The sequence below is a fragment of the Leishmania mexicana genome, chromosome 20, assembly GCF_000234665.1.
Source record: "Leishmania mexicana MHOM/GT/2001/U1103 complete genome, chromosome 20".
Taxonomy (NCBI): Eukaryota; Euglenozoa; class Kinetoplastea; order Trypanosomatida; family Trypanosomatidae; genus Leishmania; species Leishmania mexicana.
In genome coordinates this window covers 520466-547933 of record NC_018324.1, presented here as the reverse complement: position 1 = coordinate 547933, position 27468 = coordinate 520466, and the positions used below count along the sequence as shown (strand labels likewise).

The 27468-nt window shown below is 60.1% G+C and overlaps 4 protein-coding genes across 4 annotated transcripts; all 4 read left to right on the top strand.

Moving 5' to 3' along the window:
• Positions 1–284: 284 nt before the first annotated feature.
• LMXM_36_1470 (conserved hypothetical protein) lies at positions 285–3587 on the top strand (the record flags this gene model as incomplete). The annotated part of the gene is made up of 1 exon (XM_003874442.1): positions 285–3587. The coding sequence occupies one exon, from the start codon at positions 285–287 to the stop codon at positions 3585–3587; it is 3303 nt and encodes a 1100-aa protein (XP_003874491.1).
• Positions 3588–4439: 852 nt separating this feature from the next.
• LMXM_36_1460 (conserved hypothetical protein) lies at positions 4440–6401 on the top strand (the record flags this gene model as incomplete). The annotated part of the gene is made up of 1 exon (XM_003874441.1): positions 4440–6401. The coding sequence occupies one exon, from the start codon at positions 4440–4442 to the stop codon at positions 6399–6401; it is 1962 nt and encodes a 653-aa protein (XP_003874490.1).
• A 1159-nt stretch (positions 6402–7560) lies between these two features.
• LMXM_36_1450 (conserved hypothetical protein) lies at positions 7561–8025 on the top strand (the record flags this gene model as incomplete). The annotated part of the gene is made up of 1 exon (XM_003874440.1): positions 7561–8025. One exon carries the CDS (start codon positions 7561–7563, stop codon positions 8023–8025), a length of 465 nt encoding a protein of 154 aa, XP_003874489.1.
• A 1922-nt stretch (positions 8026–9947) lies between these two features.
• Positions 9948–26768, top strand: LMXM_36_1440 (conserved hypothetical protein; the record flags this gene model as incomplete). Its single annotated transcript, XM_003874439.1, has 1 exon — positions 9948–26768. One exon carries the CDS (start codon positions 9948–9950, stop codon positions 26766–26768), a length of 16821 nt encoding a protein of 5606 aa, XP_003874488.1.
• Positions 26769–27468: the final 700 nt, after the last annotated feature.

Sequence of the window (27468 nt, the reverse complement as noted above, 5' to 3'; positions counted from 1 at the left end):
ACGAACCTTACATCAACGCTGAGTACAGCAGACAACGGCGCTGAGCTTTGGCCGCCACCCCCAGCTGACGCACCCCTTATTTCTTGTGGCTCTCGTTGATTCAGGTGCGCGGTGTTGTAATCCAGCACTCCCCACCAGCACCTTTCCTTTTATCATTGACCATTCTACTGTCCTTTGACCACCGCGATAACATGTCGATGAGCCTCAGGCCATCCGCGCCGCTTGCAGCGCTGCCTCCATCGAACCTCTCTGTCTCGACGCCGGACCCGACGAATGGTAATGGCATGGCATCTCCGGCGCTGACGATGCTCCCCACTCTTAGCATGGATAACACCCCAAAGAGAAGCAGGAATGACCAGATTCGTCGGCGCGACGGCAGCGTCGTCGTGGTGTCGGAGAACAATACTGCGTCTTCTCACCGGCGCTCTCTCATCGGCGTGCGCGGGAGTGTGCTGCCGGAAAAAAAAGGCGGTCTGCCCAAGGCAGGCCACGTCGGGGTGTGCTACCATCAAAACGTGTACGTCTTCGGTGGAGTAAACAGCAAAGGGCAATTCAACAACCACGTCTTCTGCTACGAGAAGCGGACACTGCAGTGGCGCGAGATTCGCGGTGCCGGCGTTGTGCCGCGTGGCCGTGCCAACCACGCCGCTGTTCTGATTGGCAACAAAATTTACATCCACGGTGGCCACCGCCACCTCGCGGTGTTCGACGACCTCTTCGCCTACGAGATCGACACAAATCGGTGGGAGAAGATTGGTTGCGAGCGGTCGCAGGGGCCGGGACCAGTATTTTTGCACAGTATGGTGTACATCCCCCCCTTGGACAGTTTCCTCGTCATTGGCGGGATTCATCAGCGCGAGCAAAACAGCTGCCTCGGCCACTTATTCGATGTTCGCAACCGCATCTGGACCGGTGTACCACCGCCGTCCTCTGTCGACGCGCAACATCTGCAACTGGTGACGGCCGCCTATAATGCCCCCTCCGCGGTGGTGGTGGTTCTGGGCTTGATGGATGCGGACGTAATGGAAGACGGCGCCGTCTCCACGCCACACGTGCACGTGTTTCAGCCAACAACGTTTGTGTGGCGGCGGGTGGACACAAGCGCTGCACCAATGAGCCCGCTACCGTTTCGCATGGAGGCAATGTGGGAGTCACTGCTGCACTTCATCGTCCCTGGCGGCGGCGGAGTGTACGACGCGCTCCTAGAGAGCTGGATGTTTCCTCTTCCGTCGACCGAGGTGGATAGCACTGGTGACGACGGTGCGGTGGGTCAGAGCCCCTCCACGCCGGGTTTCGGACTGCCTCCCCTGCCGCTAAACAAGTACGGCTTTCTCGTGCTAGATTTGAGAAGCATGTCGTGGTCGCTGGTGTCGTGCAATCTGTCGCGCAAATTGGTAGCAGAGCTGAATGCAGTAAACCGAGTGACGCGAGAGAAGATGGAGCGACTTGTTATGCGCAACAATGCAGCCGCTTCTGCCATCGCCTTGTCCGGGAACTCTCCGCAGAGCCGGTCAAGTGTGCAGCAGCCTGTAGATAGCGGCGCTGTCTTGGGCTTGTCCAACGCGTCCTTGACCCACGGCTCCACGGGGATCGCGTCCAGACACTCGTCGGTGTTCCGACATCAACCGTCGCAGTGGCCGCGGAACGATTCCTCTTCCACAAATGTGCTCTGGCCTCGTGCATCTGGAAGTCGTTCCGCCGTGGCTTCCGGCTCCCACGACACCAAGATGGCCGCCCTCCTCAGTTCATCGCGGTACCGTCATCTCTTCTTCTTCGATGATGCACCCGAGTTCATGCGCAAGTACACTCTCGTGGTGGTGCGCGATGAACCGACCAAATCGGGAAAGCTGCGACCTCTGCAGTATGTCGTCTTACACGGTGGACTGACGGAGCCGATGGACTACGCGATGCTTATGTTTGCACCGATACTTAGTCGGTCAAACTCAACTGAGGCAACGCCTGCAGGCGGCGCAGGGCTGATGACGCGCTCGAATCCGCTTCGCGGAAATGGCGTTGCAAATGTGGGGAGTCGACGCGCATCGGCGTACATCCAGAGCCACAGTGCAGAGGACGACGGCTACGGGGACGAGAGTTGTGACGACGTCACATCGCTTGTGAGCAGCGGCACCTTCATCGCGGCGTACTCGACGCAGAGGAACTATCGCAGGACAGCGCCGCACTCACCGCCGAGGGACGCGCAAGCACTGGTGCATGCGCGCGGCGGCAGGGACAGTGATGACGACGAGTACGACACCGATGCGGGGGAGCGGTTGAGCAACGGGGGTGCGGTGCACAATGAATATCTGCTCCCGACTCTGCCGAGCGGACGCACGCGGCACAATTATTACCGCTTCGCCCTCCAGTTTGCGCCGGGCAACAGCATACAGAAAGAGTCGCTGCTGCCGTACGCGAACATACCTGTTGCGGTCTTGCAAACGCCGAAGGATGTGCAGAAGTGGTCGCGCAACTACTACGCCGATCAACGGCGGTGGCTCTCGGAGCGAATCAAGGATTCCATGATTGAGGACCGAAAGCTGCGGCGTCTTCGGCAGCTGAAAAAGGCGCAGGTGTCGACGGCATCTGGTGCGCAAGGCATCGCGACCCTGGCTGGCTCGGCAGGGGGCGACGACAGCAGCAACAGCGAATCGGAATTCCTCATGGATAATTTCTACCTGGCGGAGACCTTCAGCGGTGACCCTCGCATGCATGGTGGCGCCAAGTTGTCCATGCTCGCCTACAAAGATCACCTGGCGCTCGACGCTGCTGATGCCGCGTTGACGCAGGCGGGGGCCCCAAAGAGGCGGCTGCGCGACTTTTTCGAGCAGCACGGGCTTGACGCCTTCGAAGAGGCGGATATACAGGAGCAGCACGAGAGGATGCAGTTGTGCATGGCGCTCGGCGGCGAAGGTGCGAAGCAGGATCGGCGGCGAAAGGATCCAAGACTGAAGGAGAGGGCCGCCGTTGCCGAGGGTGCGAACGCGAAAGCAGCCAAACGGTCGGAGACGTCACCGCTGGTAAAAAAATCGCCCGCCTCCGATGGTGCCATGCCTTTAGCAACTGAAGCGCAGATGACCGACTCAGGCTTTGAGCGATTGCGCATGAAGGGCTGGCAGGACGGGGGCAGAGATCGAATGGTAGCTTCCGTCTTTCATGGCTCCTTAATCAACGGGCTGACCGGGTGCACCACAGACGGTGAGCTGGATTTTAGGAAGCTTGCTGCCTACACGCTGCTGAGAAGGGCAATAGCACGCCTCCGAGCAGATGGTAACCCCTACGAGATGCGCCGGCACCGAGCGCAGCTCCGTTGGCGCTATCTCCGTGCCCTTGTGTGTACCGGTGAGGCTGCCTACTTGCTCTACCTTGCAAGTCAAGCAGATTTCAGGATGAAGGGCATCATGGTGACGGGCACGCAGGGTCTCATGCTCGCCCCGGAGCTGCATTTTCTCAGTCCGCTGCAGGCCTACCGTGTTCCTTGCAAGCCAGTCCCGTACAGCATTGCGGCAGCATCAGCACCACCGCCGGCGTCATCGTCAAGGTTTGCGCAGGTGACGGCGAGTGGTATGGTGGTGTACCACTCGCTGACGTGATACCCTGTGAAGCTAAAGTGGCTGGTGTGTTGGCCGCTGTGGTGGTTGCTAAAAAAAAAACTGGTGGGTGCGCGGAGACGAAGGACTTTTTACTTTCAGGGGACGAGTCTCTCCGCCCCTCCTTCTTTGCCGCATCGTTGCAGGAGAAGTGATCGCCCTTATGTACAATGACTGGAACATTTACGTGAGGTGCGCATGTGTATGCGTGTATGTGTCTCTTTTTTGTTTGTTTGTTTGTTTGTTTGTGTGTGCGTGTGTGTGTGTGTGCTGTTGGAAAGGGGAGGGGGGGGGGAGTTTCCTGTTGTTGTATGTGTGTGGAAGTTTTCTTTCCCTTGCTGTTGCGTTGGGTGTATTGGGCTTTGTTGTTGTTGTTTCCTGCCCTCCTCTTCGCGCTGCTTTCCTCCCTCCCCCCTCTCTCTCCCTTTCCTTCCCTTCCCTCTCTCTCCGATTCTCCCTGCTGCCGGTGTTGTGGACTGACGCGGACAAGCGTTCGAAAAGAAAGGGAACGCAACCGTCTGCAGTGAAGTGTTCGCCAGCCGGCTACTCCTGCCAGTACTACGTCATGAGCTACCCATGACCTTTGCCATTTTTGCACTCTTTCCCGGTCGGCAGCCGGGCAGCAATATTCGACCTCCTAGCTGCTATGCTTCACCTCTACGTCAAACTCGCGCATGCTACTGGTGGTTGTCATGGGATGTGCCCTGTGCAACTTTTGGTGTTGGACTCCTGCGACAGTTTCTCTTCTCTGTCTCTTCTCTTACAAGAAGTAGCAGGCGCCTGTGAAGATGGAAGCAGCACCACCCGACCTCGCACTTGAAACTCATTATAATCGCGCTCAGCGCACCCACCAACATGTCCTCTTCTAGAACGGCCGACAAGACAATCGGCTGTAATGGCAGTGCGCCGGCCCCGACCCCTAACCGCGGCCAGGGAACGTTTTCTGAGCCAGCGCGCGAGAGTGCGAAGGCAGCTGATACACTTGCCCCAACTCTGGGAGGTGACCGGCGGCGGAGCAGTGCAGGCTCGATCCGCGTAATCGGCTTTCACGCGCCAGACGCCACGAGCGACAGTGAACACGTGTGTGCTGTGACCACATCGTCAGGGCATGCAACACCGCTATCTCTGGAGGCGCGGCTGGCAGCTTTGCGCTCGCGCCGCCTTGCACGAGAGGCGCGCGCCGTCGGCGTGGCAGGATCGGCGGTGAGCGCATCAACGGCACCTGCGCGTCCGCCTGTTGCTCTCTCCGAACCGGCATGCAGTGGCGTGGAAGGTCCGTGCCAGGGGCAGACGCTACCCACGTTTCCACCATCACCCGGTCCGCTCGCGCCGACGTTCACCTCGACCACTCCAACAAGGGCCTCAGCACCGGCCGCCCAGTCAGCTGCCGCACCCTTCACCTTGGCACCCAGCACCGCTAATGAGGTTCACAAGGTCGCTGCCGCTGTTGACGTTACCACGCTTGAGGGAGCTCGCTCGACGAGCTACGCAACCACGTTCCGCGCAAAGACCCCCAAATCAGCGTCTTGTTCAAGCGCCTCAGTCCGCTCTGCCACGACCGAGCAGCCTGCGCAGGTTGGCCGGATGGCGTCGCGGCGTCGCTTTCCCTCCACAACGTCCTCCGTCATGACAACCGCGTTTTCAGAGTCCCCCGTGTCCAACCACGCCTCTAGGCCCTTCTCGATGCGGAGCAGCCCGCCACCGGGCGCGGTCGGGGCCGCGCCGATGAATAATGACAAGAGCGAGCCCGCGCTGCGCCATCGAGGACTTCGTTCTACCACTGAAATGTCCTCGCTTCGGTACCACCCCAACAACGATACCCAGGCAGCCAGGAGGCTCTTCCCCAACGACACGGAATCTTCCATCTATGCATCGCCGCTGGACACCGCGGCGGACGCTATCCGAGTCACAAGCCCTGAGCATGCTGAGGCGCAGCACCCCTCCCCTCTCCGCGCCGTGCAACTGCCACGCATGTCGACCGTGGAGCAGGATGGCGGATGTCTCTCCTCTACTACCTCGACGCCAGAGAGGACCGGATTGCCATCATCTGTGGAAATGCAAACCTGCTTGCCTGCCGCAATCTCGTCGTCAGCCGGCCGACCTACTGCTTCACGTGGCATGGTCCGCCGTTACGGTGTCCACGCATCACTCCGGCGCACGACAGGCGATGTTCCGTCGTCAGCCGCTGCCGCTCCGATTCGTCCATTTGCACCGTTTGCGCGCCTCATCACACCGCCGCGCGAGAGCTGCTCGTCCCCACAACCGCTCCCCGACGACAGGTCGTCGCCGAACTGGCGGGACCTCATCGTCCCCAGTGTGTGCCTCCACCGCAACAGTCCCCATACGAGATGCACGCAGAGCACGTCTCGCGAATGTTCATACCCGAGACGCATGACCTCCGCCGAGACTACCTCGTCAACTGAGGCTTTGAGTGCGGGGCTACGGTCGTCGTCTGGCGAACGCGACACCTCGCTTAGCTCTGCCTTCTCAGCGAAGATGCCCATCTTTTCTTCATTTCGGCACCGCGTAACACCGGCGCTGACGAACCGAGTGGCGTCGTCGCCTTCGCATTCACACACCAGCGCACGCCACTCACTCCTCAGCAGTGCCTTCTACACAGCCTTCCTCGCCACAACCGTCCGTTCCAAGTACAAGCTGCTCGACGACACCACCACAGCGTCGACGACGGCGTTCGCCGAGCGGGACACCATCGCGGAGGAGCTGGCGATGCAGCGTCGGTTGAGCCGCTTAAAGTCGGAGTTGACGCGGCAGCGAATCGAGCAGCAGCGGCGTGGTGGGCACATCAGCACTCTGTGAGATTGCCACTCGGCTTTCCCTTTCTTTTCCCCGCCACTACTCTATTGGATGCTATTCGATTCCTTCTCGGTCTTGCATATCTACATGTTTGTGTGTGCGCGCCGTGGGTGCTCGATGCACCCTTGCACTCCGCTGGCATATCCTCACTCCTCTCTCCCCCTTTTCCTTGCGTTCAGTGTAGACAATAAGAAGTTTCCGTGTTTGTGCGCACCCTGCAGACTTTGACGCTGCGGCGGTGACGTTCCATTTCTGTTCTCGCGTGTCAGATCACTCCCTTTTCACTGCCCCGCGCTCCGATGGTTTGTTCACATCCAGCGACTGCCCTCCCGCCCTCCCTCCCGCCCTCCCTCCCGAAGCAACGGAGAGAGGAGTACAGGAAAAAAAACAAAAGGGGTAAAGCTTTTTTTTTACCACTTCTGTTCGTGATGTTGAACAGTAGAGCGAATACGAACGATCGAAGGGCAGCGCGTCGCATGAACACGGCGCGGCTCCTTTCCTCCCTCCTCTCCTCCCGTTTTCTTTGTTGCTTTGGGTTTCCCGGAATCCCGCGTTCTACGGGAGACTCTCTGTCCTTTCGGCCCCTGCGTACATATATATGGATATATATATATATATATATATATTATATGCTTCGCAACGCAGTTTTAAGCAGTGACCGCGGAACTCACGACTCTCCATCTGCGTTGCCGCATCGACTCACCACTGCCTTCTTCATGGAGTGCAGCGTAAGACCACAAGGAGGATGACGGTAGAATGCCTAAGCTGTTTAACCACTCTCACCTTCGCTGCCCACTGTAAAAGAACCAACGGTGCGCACCAAAAGTCTGTAGTGCGTCGATGATGTGCGAATCAAAACCACCGCGTTGTTTGGTGTTCGGTTGTCCACACGATGTGAGGTGGCGGAATGCGAAACGTTTTTTCTGTGCACGTTTGTGCTGATGAGCAGCAGCGAGCGAAATTGACACGCGCGTTCCACCTCATGCGCAGTATTACTCCCTCCAACGCCTCGCTGCCGTTTCCGCTGTGAAACTCTACTTGAACCCTTTCCCACTCTCTGTGGGCCTTTCCACCCACCTTGCCACGGCCTGCAACAAAGTACCTGTGTGGTGTGTCCACTAACTTCCCATTCCGTTTTCTCTGTCTCTCTCTCTAGCGTCTCATGTCAGCTGTCGCATCCGACGAGTCGACCGGCCACGTGGCCGATCCGGTGCAGCTCACACACCGGTACGTTCAGAATCACAAGCTGAATGAGTTATTTGGGCATCTGCTGCAACTTGTCCTCTACCACCGCCCTGATGACCCGCGTGCCTTTCTCGCCGAAGAGGTGCGCAAGATTCGCGAGGAAAAAGTCTCCTCGCTCTTCACGGAACGGGATCTCGAGACGATGTTTGAGATGATTGATGTGACGGCGCAGCGGTGGATCACGGTCGCGCAGCTGCGTAATACGTGCCGAAACCTTGCGACAACCTCCTCGGCGGACAACGTGAGCACCAGTGGCGGCGGTCTTACAGCGGAGCAGGAGGCCGCGATTGCTGGCGCAGGTGACGCAGCAGGACGCGTCAGCATGGACAGTTTCAAGGAAGTGCTTTCTTCGCTCCTTCTCACCAAGAATAAATGGTCTTAGAGACCCAAATTGTGGAAGAGGGAGACAGTGTCTGAGAGCTGGTGGCGTCCCTCCTTCTCCGCAGGATGTAGACTACGTTTTCGGGTACACACTGCAGCGAGGCTTATCGGGGTCGCGGGGGGGGGGAAGCCGCGAACCGTATTTGGGTCTGAAATCGACCAGTAAGAAGTACTGCCCTGAGTTCTTGTCCGGGCCCACAGCAGGGAAGGAGACTTACCTCTTTGTGCCACATCTGGAAGTGACCCTCAGACCGCTGCTGCTGCTGGCTGTGAGGACAACACAGAACAGGCGTTGTGCCCACAGCCGCTTCGTTTCGGCAGTTCTTTTCGTTTCTTCTGCCCCCACCCCCTACCTCGCTGCCAAAGCACCTTTATATAGCGAAAAGAGAGGTATCGGCCGCATTGTTTGCCGACTTTTGGTGTGAAGACCCTCCTCCCCTCCACGAGGACCGCTGCTGTGCGCAGTGAACGTTGCAGAACACATGACGGCGCCCCGCAACCGCGCAATCCATACCATCATACTTCCCCTTTTTCTGCCTCACCGTCATCCACCCCCCTCCCTTCCCACCTTCCGCATCTTTTCTTTCGTGGTCTGATGCACACACCGGACGGAACCGCACGCGGACATTCAACGCAAGTGATCTCACACGCGCCTTGTACATTCGACGCGGTATACACACACCACCACAAGAAACGGAAAGAAAAGAGAGAAAACTCTCAAGAGTCGGGCGGCGGCCTTTCTTTCGGCTACACAGCCTACCACACGACGCCTCACGTCGCGAATGCGCTGGCTTCATAAGTGCCAAGGTCATCACAGCTACTGAGCAGAGGGGAACAGGCGAGCGCAACAGTTCAGAGGTTCCCTTTCACATTCTTTCTCTCGTTTTGTAGAGGGAGGAGGTGCCACTCGCAGTAGGTAGGGTGGGGCCATCTCCCAGTGAAAGAAGAGAAGGGCGAAGAGCGACAAGGACGCTACCTCGACGTCCACTTTGAGACATTCATCGTCAACGGTCTCCCTGCACCCCTCCCTCCTCCATTTTCGCATTTTATTCATCACAGGTTTGTCGTTGCTGCGCTTGTACATCAATGCATTGTGGTCTTGCACGTAGCGCTCGGCCTCTACTCGTGTATCTGTGTGTTTCAGACGCTGCCTCTCTCTGAGTGAAACATATATATAATATTTCCTTGCTCGTGCTCCTGTAGTCGCCATCTCGAGCGTCTGATTGTGATGGAAGTACGTGAATGACCTTAGCTGTTATCAACCATCGTTGGCTTCCCCCTCCCTCTTCTTCTCGTTTTACTTTATTCGAGTGAGTGTGTGTGTGTTTTCACTCGCCACTTTTTTTTCTGTTTGGGTTGCTGTTGTTGCTCCTCTCCCTGGGTACTTATCGCCATTTTTTTCTACGGTGCTCTTGTCTCTGTCAGTCCATCTGACTCCCCGCCTACGTCGCTGTCATTTCAGCTGTCTTGCGGCTTCTGCGCTGTGGTCGACTCGGTGAGTCATCTCTCTCTCGTTTTTGTTTCTCCAGAGCGTGTGTGCGCAAACCTTCTCCTCCCTCGTGCCTGTGGCTGCAGACGAAGAGCGAGCAGGGTCGAGGAAAAGCACGCAGTTGCCCAATAATTACACACACATACGTCCATTCACCAATTAACAACATCCGATCTTTTCACGTGCGTGGAAAAGTTATCTCAATCGCGAATTCGCCCCAATTGTTTTTTTTTGGGGGGGGGAAGGGGAGGAGGCTTTGTGGTTGCGGTTGCTCCGTTCCCTGTTGCGAACTGGCCCTACTGTTATAGCGCGGCGCCTGGGGACGTGGTTTGCGTATGTATCCAGTGGGTGAGTGAGGAGGTACGGACGCCCAGCAGCAAATCGCATAGCACACACACACACACACACAAGGTGCGGTGCATAAGCGCGAGAAGATGCTCGAGGGCCACGTTGCAGAGCTGCTGGCGGCGCATCTGAGCCGCTTTATCAAAAATGTAAACGCAAGTCAATTGCAGATTTCGCTGTGGTCCGGCAACGTGGTGCTGAATAATGTGGAGCTTCGCAGCGATGCCCTCGAGCGCATTGCCGCGCTTTTTCACGGGGAACACAGCGAGATGGAGACAAAGGAGGCGGGCGCATCCGCATCAGCAGCAACCGGCACACCTAGCGGTGCATCGGAATCACACGAGGGGGGCGCATCTAGCCCAACCCTCTCTATGCGTATGCTGCTGGCGCCCTTCACAGCCGTGAAGGGTGTTATTCGACAGTTGGCGATCACCGTACCATGGGCCTCGCTGGAGAGTGAGCCGGTGCGGGTGGACGTTGCAGGGGTAGAGCTTGTCCTTGGCCCTCTGCGCGCGCGTCCTTTCAATGCCAGGGAGGAGCAGGAGCGGGAGCAGGCAATCAAACAACAGCAGCTCGAGCGGTACGAAAAGGAGCGCCATCGTCTTTCCCGCGAAGTGGCAGAGGACGCGGTGAGTGAAACATCGTCAAAGATGACAGCGAGCACGGAATCGGGGCATGCGAAATGTGGAGGGGAGGCCGCCATTGCGGGCACGAGCCGCACATCGGGTACGTCATGGTTTAGCTGGCTGTGGGATTTTGACCGCATGAGCCAGATTGCCGTGCGCAACGTCAGGGTGAACTTGCGGGACGTTTCCATGCGCTGTGAGTTCGACTACGAGGGCCTGCACCCCTCCTGCGCGTCTGCGTTCTGCGTCTTTGTAAAGCAGGTGCAGCTCACCACGACCGATGAGACGTTTAAGGACGTGTTCAACAAGGACCTCCTCGCGCCGCTGTGCAAGAGGATTGCACTGTCAGAGGTCGTTGTCAGCACACACGCCATACGACAGAGTTTCCGCGACGCATCCGGTAACGCAAGAGAGGGAGGGGACGGTCCGGCGCCCAGCGCTGCGGGTGAGCCAGCATTGTGCGCGGCCGCATACGACACGTACGCGTCGCGCTGGGCGCTCTCCACGGCAATACTCCGGGTCCAGACACTCCGGCTGCAGGCGAAGTTGGTGCCGCCGGGGTGTGTGTCCAAAAACGCGATTGTGGAAGAGATGCCGATACTCTCGGCGAGCTCCACAGAGCTCAGGGTAACGACTGTTGACAGCATCGAAGTCGACGTGTGCTTTGGTGTCGTTCAGGTGTTCGAGTCCATGTGGCGCAGCTACCAGCAAAGTCTGCCTTGCGCGCGATATCGAAAGCGTCTGCATCTGCTGCGGCCTACCGGGGGACATGCAACGCATAACCGTGTCCTTCGTCAGACCTCGGAGCCGAATTGTGCGACTCTGTCTCAGAATGATGCGACCGCCTGGCAACCATCGGCGCAGCAGAGGTGGCGGTTCGCGTTACGGTGCGTGCTGGACGATGTACGGCAACATCGGCAGATCTTCGGCTTGAACGAATGGAAACGGTGCGAAGTAGTGGAGGCGATGGTGCAATTCGGGCAGCTGCGTAGAGCCTACACCGAGTACTGGAAGCGCGCAAAGGGCGTCATCTGGGCCCCACCCTTGAGCTCATTGGAGGAGAAGCGATTGAAGTCAATGGAGCGGCAGCTATCATTGTGGCAGGTTATTTTTCTGCGGTGCCTTTCTCACGCTCAGCTTATTGTGGAGCAAGAGAGCTATGCGCGGCAGCAGGACTACATTGAAGAGGCCCGGCAGCGCATCAAAAGCGGCCTACTGAGCTCCAGCGGGACAGGAGGAGGTGGCACACCGACATCGTTTCTGTGGGATTGGCTTAGGGGCAGCTCCACACGCAAGAATGATGCGACAACTCTGTCGAGAAAAGTGCTGGCCTCCATCGCATCTCGTGACGGCATGGGTGTGATATCGGTGCCTACGTACAGAGGCGCCTGTTTTCGCGACTTGGTGGCGCTGGAGTGGGACCTTGGGCGACGCTACACCTCCCCGCACTTCGCTCGGTTGGCGCGGCCAAGGGCACCACAAAACCGCCTGCCCGAGCTGGCAGCGGAGAACAAGTTGTACTTCACGTTGTGTGCGCTTTTTCCAAAGCTTATCGTCCGCCTCGATCCTATCTACTGGCCTTTGACACACGATAGCAGTGTGCCGGCGACGCCGTCCGCCACCCCGTTGCAGCGTGTTGAACAGCGTCTCATCGTCCGACTACGCGCCGTGGAGCTATTCTACACCACCATACCCGACGACCGGCCAGACAAGGCGTCGCTGTCCTTTTTTCTTGGCTCGGCATCGCTCACCTTTGAGGGTGCCTTGCGCTCAGCTCTTTTGCAGTCAAAGGAGGAGTTCAGGGAGGACTATGTGGTGGTGAAGCGAAACGCGCAGCGCACCCACACACGCGTTTTGGTGGCTCCGCAGCTGGTGATTTGTCAGCCGACGCACGAGTGGGCCTGGTGGTACACGGAGGTTTCCGCCTTCGTGCGTTGGTTTCGGGCGGTGCAGCGGGCATTCTACGTCAATGGCGCCACCGAGGCGTCTACCGGCGCGATGCCCGTATTAGCGGAGAGCGCGCAAAGCGATCTGCATGGCTCTGCCTCTGTCGGTAGTCGGACGCCGGCGTCGAGCTCGGGCACGCCGGTTCCTGGTGGCCAATGCTCACACACGGCAACGGAGGCGACTGCACCACGTGCGTCGCCGGCGCCACGCGTGCTTAGCGTGACCATCCAGTCCCTCGACGTTTGCGTTCCTCTTTTCACGCGTGACATCGAGAGCTCTGACTTGGAAATATTCAGCCGTCAGCCGTCGGCCTTCTCCTCGGCTGCACTACCGCGGTCTCTCCCGGGCACAATGCACTGCGACAGCACCCTGAAGTGCGGTGAGTGTCAGCGGCAGTTACCTACTGAAATCGCGTCCGGCGATGGCCACGCGGGTGATGAGAGGCTACACGATGAGGCAATCCTGCAAAGCGGCGATGCCGCGCCTGGTGCAGTGTGGCTTCGTACAACGCACAGCATTCAGAGCTTTGCGGTCGAAGGCGACACTGACGAGGAGGAATACACGGACTCTTTGTCCTCCTCGCCGAGTGCAAGTCCAGGCATGTTCGCGCGTGTCGCACCAGAGCGGTGCTTCTTGAGGAACGAGGCGTGTCTTGTGCTGTCGGTGTCCACCACGCGGCTGTGGACCACTGCACCTCCGACGAAGCGGTACAAGGGGACCGAGAACGAGTACTACCTTTGCATCGGCGACCAAAGCAAGGCCGTCCGCGTATTCTGCCAAAACGGCTGCACCGCACCCACTCTCACCTCCAGCCGGCAGCTCGAGCTGCTTTCATTTGTCGCTGGTGAGGTGCGGCTAAATCCCAAGGAGTTCACAGTGCTGCTCAACAAGGGCATCGACGCCGTCGCTAACCCCTATGTGTTTGCGCTAGTGAACGATGCGCTGCTGCAGCCGACGGTGTTGGCCGCTGCTGACGCAAATGGGCAGGCTGTGCGCACGCTGACGGCCGAGCTCCAGCAGGCAGAAAGCAGGTGGTCCGGCACGCGAGGAGCTGCTGTTCCGTGGCGGTTGGCAACGTCGACTTGTGTGGAGCTACGAGCAGACAGCGAATCGCCGCCCATGCTTCGGGAAGTGCCAGTCGACTGCGCACGGCACATCGTATCTGCTCTTTCCGCCCCGCTCTCCATCGCACCGATTTCGGCGACCACGGTTGCCCATGCTATCTCAAGAGGCGAGCTCGCTACTGGCGTCTTCGGCGGCCGAGTTTGCACTGTCGGTGTGGGCGTGGCACGTCTTCTTATTCGCTCCGAGGCGAATGTGGATCTCGGCGAGTTGGTGCTGGTAGCCCCCGAGCAGTTGCCACCTGCAACGGCACCGTACCGCGAGGCGCTTTGTGCGCTCGGTGCAGAGGAGCCGCGTGCGATTGAGCTGATCTGCAACTTTGCCGACATCCAGTGGCATGCCGGAGAGTGGAGTAGCTACGATCCGCTACCGCTCTGCCCGATGAGAGAAAACGTGTGCCCTCGACTCCTCCTCTCGATCCCGGACATCACCATGACCACCACAGCTGGGCGGAAGCTGCTCACCATCGAGCACTTGACGCTTTTACAGACCTGCACAGAGCCCAGGAGGCCTGGGGCGGCGCTCACAATTCAAACCGTGTCAGCGTTCTGCGATGTTGTCCTGGTCGAACTGCTGCAAGTGTTAATCGGCACGGTGTGCACCATGCGGTCTATTAAGCTGCCGCCTGCAGCGGCACCCTATGACCTGACAGGGGCGTCGCGCAGCGAGACCGCAGACTCTGAGATGCCGCAAAGCCGCTTCTTCGGTGTTCGGCCGATCAGCGTGCGCGTGCACACTGCCCGATTTCAGATTCCCCTGGGTACAGACGATGTCGTGGATGCGCCCTATGTGGAGGTGACTACCACCATAGAGGACGTTCTCTGCACCCTTGACTCCTTGACAGGCGACACCGACCGTGGTGGAAAGCATGTGCATCTCCGGTTCAGCGTCTCGGAGGTGATGCAGCTCGCCGATTACATTGGCGGGGACCCCGAGGTGCGTAGTCTGATTTCGGCGTACCCGTGGGCTACCTGCATTGGTGATGGCACGGCACATGCCCTACAGTGTGTGGTTGACGTCACGCTTCCCGACTCATGCGTCGGAGACACCGACACGTCTACATTAACGGGACCGGGGGTGCCACCGTCCACGACGTGTCGCGTCGCGTTGGTGGGCGGTGCGATTCACGTCTACTGCCCATTCCTCTACTTCTACGCGGCAGCCATGAAAACAGATGAGCGAATCGTGCGTCTCGGCGAGCTGGCTCGATCACCGCTGCTGCGCCGCGGGTATACCCACACGCCGTGGGTTGCAGATTCCACACGGCGATCCAGGGTGGGCGGCGGCGCTCGTGCCTCCTGGGAGGCTGCGGCGCCGTTGTCGCTCTCGGTGGAGGCCACGATATCGAACCTGGATGTTGTTCTCGCGACAGATGCAGCGGTGCCGATTGACATGACTAAACCGAGCACCTTCTCGGTGGTCCATGTTGAGCAGATCGTGTGTGGGCTGCAGCGGACTACGCCAGGGGCGCCTGCTGCGTCAACTACGTTGGAGACACGGACGCACGCCTTTGTCGACACAAATCGCATGCAGCTGCTGGATTTGTTGTGCACACCGTCGCGCGATGTCTGTCTTCCCGATGTGAAGTTGCGCGCCAATAGGGGCGTGCTGCTTGTTCCGAAAGAGGATCTTACCGGCTACGCGTATCAGCGCGGCGCGCCCGATGACTGGGCTTTTCTGGTGGGAGTGCACCCCGCATCCATACCGTATCCAGAGCGCACGGCATCCGTACACGAAGCAGCCTGTAGCACTGCAAGCCGGCCCTCTGATGTGACGATTCACATGAGCGCGGAGCAGTGTCGCAGTCTTGTCCGCTTCTTCCTATATAACGTGGCCCAGCTCCCCATCCCTTCAACCAGGCGTACGCCGAGTGTCGGCGGTAGCCATCTGCAGCATGCGTCGAGGGCCCCTCCAACCGTCACTTTTCCAATGGGAGGGCCCCATCCACTTTGGTCGTCACACCAGGGTGCGGAAGCACCGTCGCACGAACAAGCCGCTCTGTCGCCGTCGGTGACGCTGCTGCTCACCATTCCTGCGGTGTCCATCGTGATCGACACAGATGACTACGCCGCGCTCGACAGGAGCGCGCGTCAGTCAACGATGCCGCGGTCAACCGAGCAGGACGAAAGCGAATCCATCGCTCCTGCAGCACCCCCGCCACGACTGCCGTCAACGCGCCGCGTCAGCTACGAGGTAGGGCTGCGCAGTGGCGGGCAACTGTACTCCGCCGCGGGCGGGTGTTGGTCGACGTCACCGGTGAAGAATGGTCAGTTGAGCGGCCTGGAACTGCTGGCGAGAGAAGAGGTGCTGGAGAACTTAACTGGAGACACGGATGTGACGGGGACAACAAGTACACACGTCCTTTTGACGATTGACTTGGTGGGTCTGGCGCTTCTCGAGCGGCGTGCTGGCCGAGCGTCGAGCGGGGTGGACGACGTTGCGAGGAATGATGCTGCGGTCGTCAAGGTCGCTGCGGCGGTGCGGCACTCCCACTTGAGAGTGTCACACATCAAGTGGTGGCTGCTGCTGTGCAGCATGTTTGCCGGCGTCTGCTCGACACAGGGCGGCCCCCAAAGCACCGCTGCACGCACATCAGGCAAAAGCGGAAGGGCCGGCACTATCGCAAGATTTGGCGAGGCAGCCCAGAATAAGAACGAGGGCGCCAGTGGACTAGGCAGCAGCGCCTTCGGCGATCATCGCGGGACGAGCGGGGGTGAGTACATGGATGAGGACAAGGCGGCGTTGTCGACACGACAGGAACACCTCGCGTTGCGGCAGCGTCGCTGGCGGCGGCTTCACGGAACCGTCGAGATCACACACACACAAGTCAGTTTTTCCACCGTCGGCTGCGCCAATGGCGACCGGCAGCCGTTGTGCCGGCTCACTGTGCCCGAGGCCAGGCTGACAGCGTCGCCTTTGCCAGCTGTGCAAGAAGGCGGCCGCGAACCCCTGAACAACGCGGAGCGCATTTGCGACGAGTTTGTCTTGGAGGTTCCTCACTGCCCGGAGTTGCTGCTGCTGTGTGTCTCAGCGGAGGCTGATGGCGCCACGGGGCTGGAGTCACATCTCTCGCCCGAGTCCAGCTACGCCTCCGTACTTCGCCGTCAGCCTGACGAAGCTTCTTCGGCGGCATCCGCTGCCCCCGACGTAAAGAGCAGTTTCCCGAGGCAAGCTGCCGCTGCGACGGTGACGCCCGCTTCGAAGCCGCCGCTGCTATCGGCGCATAGTAGCGAGACCTGCATCTCTCTTGGCCTTGTTTGCTTCTCGGACGCCGGCAGTTTGAGATCGCTTCGGTACGGGCGCCGCTACCAAGTAACGGATCTCACCTTACACCGCACGTCTGTGGTGCAGGTGCGGCTGCAGCGCATGCTTCTCGAGGTCCCTGCCGTCCCACTATTCTCCCTCGCGCGCGAGGTGGTGCGGCAGGTGATGGAGGCGCAAGCCACTGAAGGAATGAAGTCATACGCCCGCGCTGTGCCGCGCGATGGCAGAGATGCCGAATCGCCGACGCTTACGTACATAGATATGGAGGCGAAGCTCACAGATGTAGAGGTGCGGGTGTCTGCAGAGGCTACACCTCTAGGTGAGCCGGCGGCGAGTTGCGATGCCGGCAGTGATCTCACTTCTTGGAGCGTTGCCGTTAGCTCAGCTCGGCTGACAACGAGCGTCCAGCTGCAGAGCGTTCTCACGAGCACACGAATGCCCGCGTCGCTCATTGGCGACGGGCTGAGTCGTGGCTGGCGAGTGCAGATATGGCACATGATATCGCAGCTGGTCGTTCAGGGCGTCGTCTTCTCTACCAACAGCGACACGCGGGCGTGTTGGACGCTTCCAGATGTGCGCATAAAGGTATCACTCCCTCTGACGCGCAGAATCATCTGCGTGCGTGGCATGGGAGCCACAGGTACGGACGATGAGCTCGAGCTGTCCTCCTCGGCTGACGAATTGCCGCTGCGCTGGCTGCACGGCAGCACGGCCAATGTTTTTCAGATGGAGCCCACATCGGTGACAGCGCTCAGCGGCCTGCACTATCATGTTTTGGCGAGTCTCCACATCGATGTGGGCGCCGAGAGCGATGGCGTCGTCGGCACGGCGCCAGGGCACAAAGAGGCTTCTGTGCAGGTTCATCTGTCCACCATTTTCACATTGGCATCCGCCGCAGCGCGTCTGGCCGCGTTGTGGCGGCAGACGCGGCAAGCATGCGAGTCGAGCGTGGCAGCTGCAGTGGATGCAGGCACAACGAGCAGACACGCCGGCTGGTGGCGCCCCGGTGCGCAGCAGCGCCACGGGCTGTTTACCTGGTATGAATTCGGGCTGGGCCTATCTGGGCGGCATGTGGAGTTGATCATGGACACCACCGCGGCGATGGTGGGCGACAGGGCCGCCTCAGCGTTGAAAAATAACTGTGCCATGTGCGTCTCTGTGGAGGGTGCCATCACCGTGCAGGTGGACAAAGAGGCCGGCGAGGAGGCAGTGGAGCAAACGACCGTCCTCGACATAGCTCGACTTAATTCAGGGTATGATGAAAAGACGACTGAGTGCCATGGCCGCGTTGATGACGAGAGTGCGGTGGTGGAGACGACGCACACGCTCATGCGCCTGCGGACGGCGCCGGTGCACATCCACGACGGGGCCGGTAACCTTCTACTGTACATTTCGGCGGTTGCCCAGGGCGGGATGGCGGACGCAATGGTGGCTGACTACGCCCCTGCTGAGGCTCGACTGGACGTGAACGTGGGGCGGGTTGTGATGCACGCAAGCTCTTTAACCGCAGCCTCAATGGTGTGCTGGTGGAAAGCATACCGCCATCTGAGGCGGAGATGGGAAAGCGCCGTAACCTGCATTGCACAATCTTCGGCGTGCCCACAGGAGGCAAAACGCAAGTCAGAGCTGGCGATGGAGAGTGAAGGGGGATGTAAGCGGCGTTGGTTGCAGCGCATCAATGCAGAGGTTCGCCACACGGAGTTGGTGCTTGCCCCCGCCGCCCGTGTGTGTGCAAAACGAACACACATCACGTTCTCTCCAATGGACGGGGAGGTAGACCTAGAGGCAGCGACGGCACTGGAGCTGCGCTGTGATGAGGTATGCATGCACTCGATGCTGCCGCAACCTGGCGCTGCCTACGGGAAGACACCCATAGTTCTCGCTCGGACAGTGTCGCCGGTGTTAGTGGTCACGCGCGCTCAACAGCAGCGCCTCTTAGTGCAGTACCGTACGCCATTCGTGTCGATCATGAATAGCGACGGTCACCGCTGGGCCCTGTGCGCTTTCCGCATTGCAAAGGTGATGAAGGGCACAGTGACCGCTTTGGCTGCCCACGCGGAAGTCACACCTCCGCACGCGTCGGAGAGCGACCCGCCGGCGGGTGGTGCTGCGCCGTCATGGGTGGCGTGGATTCCCCGTGCAGAGGTGGACATCGACAAGGCAGAGCTTCTGTGCTTTGCACCCCACAGTAAGCGTACCTGCTCCGCTGCGCCGGCCGTGTGCTTGGCGGCGCGGCAGGTGGCTTTGCGTTGCGTAGAGTCGACGAGTCGGATCGACTCCAGCTGTGTTGGCACGGTTGTCGGCATACGACTGGAGTCGTCTGCAGTGCTTTCCGCGACGTATAACTGCGGCCCCTCTACAGACGGTAAAGCCCATCCCCTGCTGGACGACGTAAGGACAACTTTCGTCCTCTCCTCTTCCTCGCAGTCCGCCTCGGACCCGGTTGAGGTGACCCTCTCGGCCGCCGCCGCAACGAAGCAGAATGCAGTTTGTCTTCACGTGCTCACGGGTGACGCTTTGGAAAGGACGGTGGCCGCGCTTTGGCTACTGGCGCGACAAAAGGTTCCGCGCCGATACGCACAGGCGAGAGGGGCGAAAGACAATGCGGCGTCTGGCGATAGGGTTCTCCGTCGGGCAGGCACGCTGTGGCACTTGCGAGCAGACGTTCCGCGCGTACTGCTGCACTGCGTGGTGGCGGAGGCAGCCGTGTCCTCCTCAGAGCAGACGCTGCGGTATCTTTGCTCGATCAGCGTAGAAGACGTACACGTCGAACTGCTCACTCGGCGTGGTGGTAACGAGGGTAGTAACCGACGACCGCACGCGGAGGTGTGGGTGGCCAGTGTCGTGGGTGAAACAGTTGTCACAGACGCCGCAGAGGCACTGGACGAACGGGTCATGGAGATACCGTCGACGTTCTTGGAGCTGCGTCCATTGGTGGAACCGAGTGGCGATCGCGCTCCCCACAGCGCACCCGTCACAGGCGGAGCTACCAGCACCCGCAACAGTAACCGCTCGGGTTTTTCTGTGGTGCAGCGATCTCTCTCACTTTCGACGGGAGGCGAGGTGCAAGGTACTGCAGCGGAGGACATCGCTGCCGACGATGCGACAGCTCTCGTGATTCGTCTTGACGCGTTGCGCGCACATCCATCCATGACGCTACTCAAGGTGCTGATGGAGCGCGTGCTACGCCCCTGCGTTGCAGGTATTTCCGTAGCGAGTGCAGACGCGTCTTTGACCCACATACTGGACGACTTGGAGGATACTGCGTTGCGCGCTGGGAGTGCCACTGCGGTGCTGCCAGCATCTGGGGCGCTGAATCGCCACGCTGGACGGGTGCGGGTGGTCGAGGTGGCGACAGACTGGTGCGTTTACGAAGACTTGCGACTCGGCGGTGAAGGTGGCTTCCAGCTACACTTCTGCGGCACTGCTGGGCGCAGCGTAATCACGGTGCGCGGTGGCGGCGCCGGCGGTACGGGTGGTGACAAGGTTCAAGGCGGCGCGGCAACTATCTTTATGTCTTTCCCAGTGGGTGCGAACGGAGAGGTCTGCCCCGCCATACGCGTTGACCCGGACTTGACGGTGCGCTTCGAGAACGTTCGGGTTGTTGTTGGTGAGGGGGCACATGCGGTGAGGCATGACGCATGCGTGCTGGAGGCGTATGTGGAGCTTGGCGAGCGATCTCTGTGCCTCCTGCCTCCTCCACTTGTGGACGTGAGTGCTTCGCCCTTGACGGTCGCCACGGGCGCGCAGGTGGAGGGGAGAGCAGCAAGCGTTCCACAAGCCAACTTCGGCGCCACCGCGAATGCTACAGCTGTGCCCCAACTGCCGACGACCTCGGTGTGGGCGGTGTCTATGATTTTCTCGGTCGACGTTGCCGTTGGCTTCGAGGTCTCTCTCACGGCTGGCGCGCGACGTCTTGCGGCGACGGGTGCGGTGAAAGGGCGGTACCGTTTCGAGGAGAAGCGAAGCCCGGAGCGCACACTGCGCGCCGAGCACGAGAGCGAATGCACCATCTCTTTGCACGCGTGTGTCTGTGAAAGCGGCCCCTTGACAGACACCCCTGTCGCCGCCACAGCCCAGATGTGTCTCACGGCAGCCGAGAACAAGCACCGGGTCGTGCTCAACTGTGGCTCGACACTGTGGCGGTTGCCGCTCGGCCACGCGCACGTGTTGATCGAACTCGGCAGACTGGCGCAACAGGCGCTCTGCCCGACCCCTTTGCCTTTGCCGCCACAACGACCGTGGCAGCCTCCAGTTGCAGGTGACGCGTTGGCGCACGGACCCACACGGCGTGCCACTACGTTGGATGTGAGGGTCGATGTGCCGTCGTGGGCGCTCACACTGACCAGCGACGGTGGTAGCGCGCTGACAGTACTTCTTGTGGAGCATGCTCACCTGCAGTGCTCCACGGACATGGACGTTGCAGACGTTTCGCTGACGGCGGAGGCGACAGTGTCCCTGCGAGACACTATCGAGCTCTATGACGAGTCAGGCGAACACCTGGGGGCGACTGTACGTTACGCTGTGGAGAGGTCAAGCGTGGCGTCAGTGCCGGCACCGATGGCAGCGCGTGTGCTGTTCAGTGCCCAGCCTCACCTATCCCTCTCTTTCACGCGCTTCAGCCCTGGTTGCCGGTCTTTATCTGTCTCTGTCCATGTCGACAGTGTTGTCGCGACGCTACCTCTAGTGACCGCCGCGCGGCTTCTGCGAACTTCTGCCCGGGAGATGGACGCTGGCAAGCGTGTCTTCTGGAATGGTAGCGGCGTTGAGATGGAGGTCGCGGAGTCGGCACCGCATGCGGCAGCATCTTGCAGGAGCGTCTCGCGGTGGCGCCTGCGTGCAGCACCGGGACGGCTTTTGCACACGAGCATCCCTGCCTCCTGTGCAGTGCTGATGTTGACGCCGGTAACAACCTCCGCTGGCGACGACTGCTCTAATGTCGGTCGGAAAGATGACGAAGGCAGCGGCGGCGTTGCTGTGAATGTCGAAGCCTTGGGCGATGGTGCGGTGGGTCGAGTTTCACTTCCGGGCTACCCTTCTGCGCTGGGAGCCTTGGACTTGGTGGTGCGGAAGAGTGTTCGTGACAGACTGGAGGTGATGCATTTGACAAGCTCGGTCGTCCTCGCAAACGTATTCTACGCCGGCCCCGCAGAAGGGAGTGCCGCGGCACCAGTAACAACGGGCATCGTCAGCGTGACTGCACAAAGTGCCCGACTAACTGTGCCACCGCGTTCAGCTCGATACGTCCCCCTACCTCTTCTTCGGGAATGCCTGACGCTGGAGCTCGATGGCTGCGCGTACGCGCCAGTCGCGAAGATGCTGACGTGGGCGATGATGGCGGACGCCATGACATTGCTGGCTGATCAGGCAGCCGGCGGTGGCGGCGAAACCAGCGGCGGGTCAGGAAACGGTGGCAGCGCGTCACAGAAGAGCGGAGCGGCTGCTGGCCTAATGCTCTACGGCAACTTGGATGCACACAGGACGGGCAGCGCCGAAAACGACAACGGCCATGGCGGAACGTTGCGCGCGCCTGCGTTTTGCAAACGTGTGCGCGCGCTTGATGCCTTTACACTGTCCTTTCCGATGCTGCTTTCCCCACTGACTCCGACTCCTGTGAAGCGGCTCTGCGGTGAGGGCGACGGCGACAGCGACAGGGATGCCACATTGGCCTCCGCACCTGCTCCACGGTCGGAGGTCGACGGATCTCATACGGAGAAAGCCGCTAGGACCGGGCGAGTGGTGCAGCTGACATGGCGGCGCCGTTGCTCACGGATGGTCACGCCACTCTTTAGTGGGAAGCTTTCGCCTAGCGAGTACACAGTCGCTGTGGGACCTGTGTGGACGCTCTGGAACTGGACTGGGTGCCGGCTGCGTCTTCGACTGCGCACTTCTCGCGATGGGATGGTCAGTTCTCCCGTAAAGACGCCTCAAGGCACGCCGTCCCCGCCGCTCTCCCTGCTTACAAGCACAAGCAGCGATGGCGTGGCCATAGCAGAGGTGGAAAATGGTGCGTGCTTTCAGTGGACGCCGCCAACGCTTGACGTTCTGCAGAGAACGGTGTTCGCCTTCTTTCAGCTGATGGTGCCGTCGCTCGCGGACGGGTCAACGACCCTGCCGAACTCGCCCTCTTCCATGCAGTGGTGGTCCGTTGCGGCGCCAATCTCATTGCAGGAACCGCCGCCGTTGTACATACGGCTGCAGCAGGGTAATGGCACGACGCGCGGTGCGGTTCGCATCGAGCAACACGGTCCGTCAAGCGTCGTGGTGCGGTGCGCCGCGCTGCTCCGCTCGGCGTTGGCGCGACCAGTGTACCTCCGGGATGCCGAGCAGCCTCAGCCTCTACTTGGGGCTGGGGCACACGGCTGCGTTCTGCCGCAGCAGCAGGTGCCTCTCTTCTACTCCGAGTATGTGACCACACTTGCCCCGCACGCTGACCGAGTCGGGTTCACGGTGGCCACGAATCCTGTAACAAACACAGTGTCGCGCAACAGATCTGTGCACGGGAGCGACGCCTACTACCTTAAAACGCCGTTTGTGGCAACATTACTGTCGGCGCAGGAGAAGGCATATGGCACGCGCTTTTACACAGTGTCTGCTGTGCCCGACGCACAATTCGAGCGATCTGCTGCCACGCTGCATGGGAAGGACGAAAAGGACCTTGGAGAGCAGTGCGTTCCAGCGGAGGCGCTGTCGTGTCTGTGGACGCCAGAGCCGCCGGCGGTTGTGCAGCTGCGCTCACTGTGTCGGATTCGCAACACACATGTGCACCGCGCGCTGCTTGCGATGCCGCTCGACGCGTTGGTGCCGAGCAACGCGGAAGAGGCAACGCCAGCACCGTTGATGGTCACACTCATACCTCCTGGCGAGGAGCGAGAGGTGACGGAGTTTTGTCGCCACGCAAAGGAGCCAGAGATGCAGTTCTGTTATAGCACAAGTGGTGGCAAGGCTCCGGCGCACGCGTGGTCACCGCCCGTGAGGCTGCTCTCACTTGCCACGTCGACGCAGCCTCTTGTACTCAAGCACACCTGTGTGCCGCACGACCGTCAGGGAGTGGGGAGTGACGCGGAGGCAGAGGAGCCCCGTTTCATGAGCCCAGTGCATTGTCGCGTGGGTGAGAAAGTCGCGTTGACGGTGGAGCACTTCCGCTGTCTCACGGTACAGTCGAGCATGACGAGCGTATCCTTGTGCGTGAGTGTTGGACTCCAGGCGGCGCCACCGTTGAAGATTGTGAACCGTCTGAACACCTCCTTGCAGTTTGTTCAGTGCGCTGTCACGGCAGGCTCGAACCTCGCGTCGTCACCGGCACAGCGGGGTGCCGTGACCACAGCCTTGTGCTCCTGCGCCCCGCGTCCTCGCAGCTACGTGGTGGCTGCAGAAACGATAAGCTATGGCTGCTGGGAGGTGCCGGTGCTAGAGTTACCAGGGCTGCGAGTGACACTGTATTCTAACGTGCGTAAAGGCTTCACCGTGAGTCAGGATGTGGACCTGCTGCGGTGCGCGGCCTCGCCGTCGTCTGGTGCGCGAGTCGGGAACACGGACGCGTATGTCTACGTGAGCCTTGACCACCGACTGCGTCAGTACACGGTGACGGTCGCGCCATCCCGCCAACTGGAGGGTCGAATGCTGTTTCAGCCCCGCCGGCTCACGCAGCTGGAGGTGTACGTGCATAGCTGCACTGTCTATGTTGCTGCGATGACACTGCCGACAGCGGGTCCCTTCGCGCGCAAGAGTCTCATCGCGCAAGGCGCACGTGGTCGTTTGCGGCTGCGTCGTGGGGTTCGTAGTGGTGAGAGCGCCAATCGCGACACGGTGCCGCTCAGCGCTACAGACGAAGACGTTCTGACCTTCCTCGAGGAACAGGAGCTCGATGTTGTTCTCGTGCGCCTCCTCGGGTTTTACGGCAGCGCTACCCTAACGGAGCGTCACCTGATGGGGAGCGCATCGTTGGCTCTACTGGAAGTGGTAGACTGCTCCACAGTCGAGGCTGCTTATCCTGTTATCCTCCGGGTTGGGCCGCGTGCGGGCAGCGGCTCAACGGCCCCCATGGCAGAAAGCACTACTGCGGAGCCCAGTGCTGAGGCTGATCAAGGACGTGTCAAGAGTCCGATATTGCCGGACGTTTTCGGGGGAGCGGCGACGTTGACGTCGTCGACAAGTGTGCCACACTTTAAGGATCCTTCGTGGTTTGCGTTGGAGGTGCAGCTCACTCGACCCGGACAGACTGCAGCCGCGGATGGCGTTGTCATGCTTCCTGTGCCGCAATTGCGCGTCACGGTGCCACCCATTGTAGTGCGCGCCGACGATGACCTCCTCTTTACCCTGCGTGCCACAGCGGAGCGAGTGGGCGAGGAGTGGGCGTCAGCAGCGCCTGGCGAGCGTGGCGGCTGCGCAGCGGAGCGGCGAGACAGCCTTGTCTCCACGCGTAGGGATGCTGTGGCTGACTCGACGAGGCACTCGTCTCATCGAGCGTACAACGTTTTCGTGTATACCCTGCAGGTGTCTCCTATTGTGGCAGAGGTGACGTACACCCGTTCTGGCCACTGGCGCTACAACCCTTTTAAAGGGTTGGCGCAGATCCCGGAACACCTCATCCCCTCTGTCGAGGATATGTCGATCTCGCTGAGGGAGGTGCGATTACAGGAGGTGGAGCTGCGATGGAGCCATTCGCTCTTTGGCATCGCGAATTCGTTTCTGTGGCCCCTCTACCGCACGCAACTGCTGCTCCAGAGCTACAAGGTTCTCGGCTCACTGGATGTACTTGGTAACCCTCGCGCGCTGCTCGGGAGCTGGTCCCGCGGTGTGTGGGATCTCGTCACAAACTCCTCTGGTCAGAGTCGGTGGACCGGCACCCGCGAGTTCTTGCGCACTACCACATCATCGACGCTGCACTCTGTCGGGGTGCTGGCGCGCAGCATCGGCAACCTAGGTGGCACCTCACCCATTAAAGTCGCCCCACGACTGTCCTCTGGTAGCTCAAGTGATTTCAGCGGACATGCTGTGCTCGCGACACCGCAGCGTCGCGGGGTCCTTGGCGAGGTGCTGCACGAAGTTGGCGGCGGCATCTCGGACGCTGTGACGAAACCGATCCGCGGTGCTCGCGAGGGCGGCGTCAGCGGCTTCCTCATCGGCATCGCCGCGGGTGTGGCCGGTCTCGCGGGCCGCCCGGTCTTTGGCTTCTTTCGCGGCGTCAGTGTCACATCAGAGTTTTACGCGCGCCTCCTGGGTGGTTTGGGCGAGCTAACGGAACATGAGGCACGCCATCTGGGTCTGGGGCGCAACTACCTGATTGTGTCAACCAGCGCCAAGGGTGCGCCGGTGTCGGAGGCGACTGGGTGTGTGGAGGGAGAGGTTTCTGGCACAAGTGCCGCGACACACGTGAACACTGTGGCGCGCGCGTCGTTGCCGAGAAGCCAGTACATTATTACGCACGCCATGTACGATCGGGTCTTCTCAGACGTTCCTCGGTGGCGCCGCGGGGACGAAACGAATGTTCGGCTCGCTGTGGACCGGGTCGGGATCTACAACACGGCACTTCACACACCATATGCCGTCTTGTGCACTTTTTTGTCTCCGAGCGAATTTCGCGACGCCCTGCCCTGTGCCCTCACAGCCCTGCTCGCGGGCAACATCATTAGCTTGCTCGCCCGTAACTGCACCACTGGCGCTTTCCGAGGAACTGCCGACGTCGGCAAGGTACCCGACCAGTCCGACACAGACGAAGGACAGGCGACACGGGCGCGCCTGGCACATGAGTGCGAGCGGGCATCGTACATCAAAGCCTCACTTGGGGTGCGGGCATTGCACACGTACGTAACAGATGAGGTGTTTGTGCGCGTCTGCTCTCTAGAAGAGATTGAGGCCTCTTTGAAGGCGACGGAGGCGCAGCAAACATACTCTCGGGCGCTGGCCAAGGCGATGGGTGCCGCTGGCGAGCATCTGCTAGCACCTTGAAGGCTCTGGAGTGAAGGAGTGGAAAAAAATGTGCACAGGGCCTCACCAGTCGACACGTGGTAGTGGATGCAAAGATTTGCATCGTACAGGTGACAGTGGGCGCCGCCGTTTTTCTTTTTTTCGTTTTTCTCTGTGTACGTGCTGCGCGCGCTTCATGAACTTCGTGGAAAAGTAGGGCCCATTTTGGGCCTAGAACACCGCAGCGGTGCCTCTTCCTGTACAGCTGTGCGTCGCCAGCATCTCCGCGCTTGACGCGTTGTCAGGTGCCTCTCATCTACCTACGAGACGAGAAGCAGAAAGAAACGGTCCACAGTCGTGGGCACATGTGGAGACCGGACGCTGCCGGACAGCCCTCATCGGTGCCGTTACGCCTGCCTCTGTGGCAGAAGGCGTCACTAGCCCGCGCTAACGGTTGCGTGTTTTTTCTCTCTAGAGAGAGGGTGGAAGAGGAGGACGAGAACAGGCGCCGTATGCGCGTCTGTCTTCTTCACCCTGCCTAATGCTACGTACCTCACAAACGTAGGTCTCTCAGCAACTCTCTGTACCTCTACACGCACACTCATCTCAATTTTCTTTTTCTGATTGGCACCATCGACTCTCCTCCACGTTGTGCCTCGCCCCCCCCCCAAAAAAAAAAACATCGTCCTATGCCCCACCACCTATCACGCGTGCAACATGCATCAATGTCGTTTGACGATCC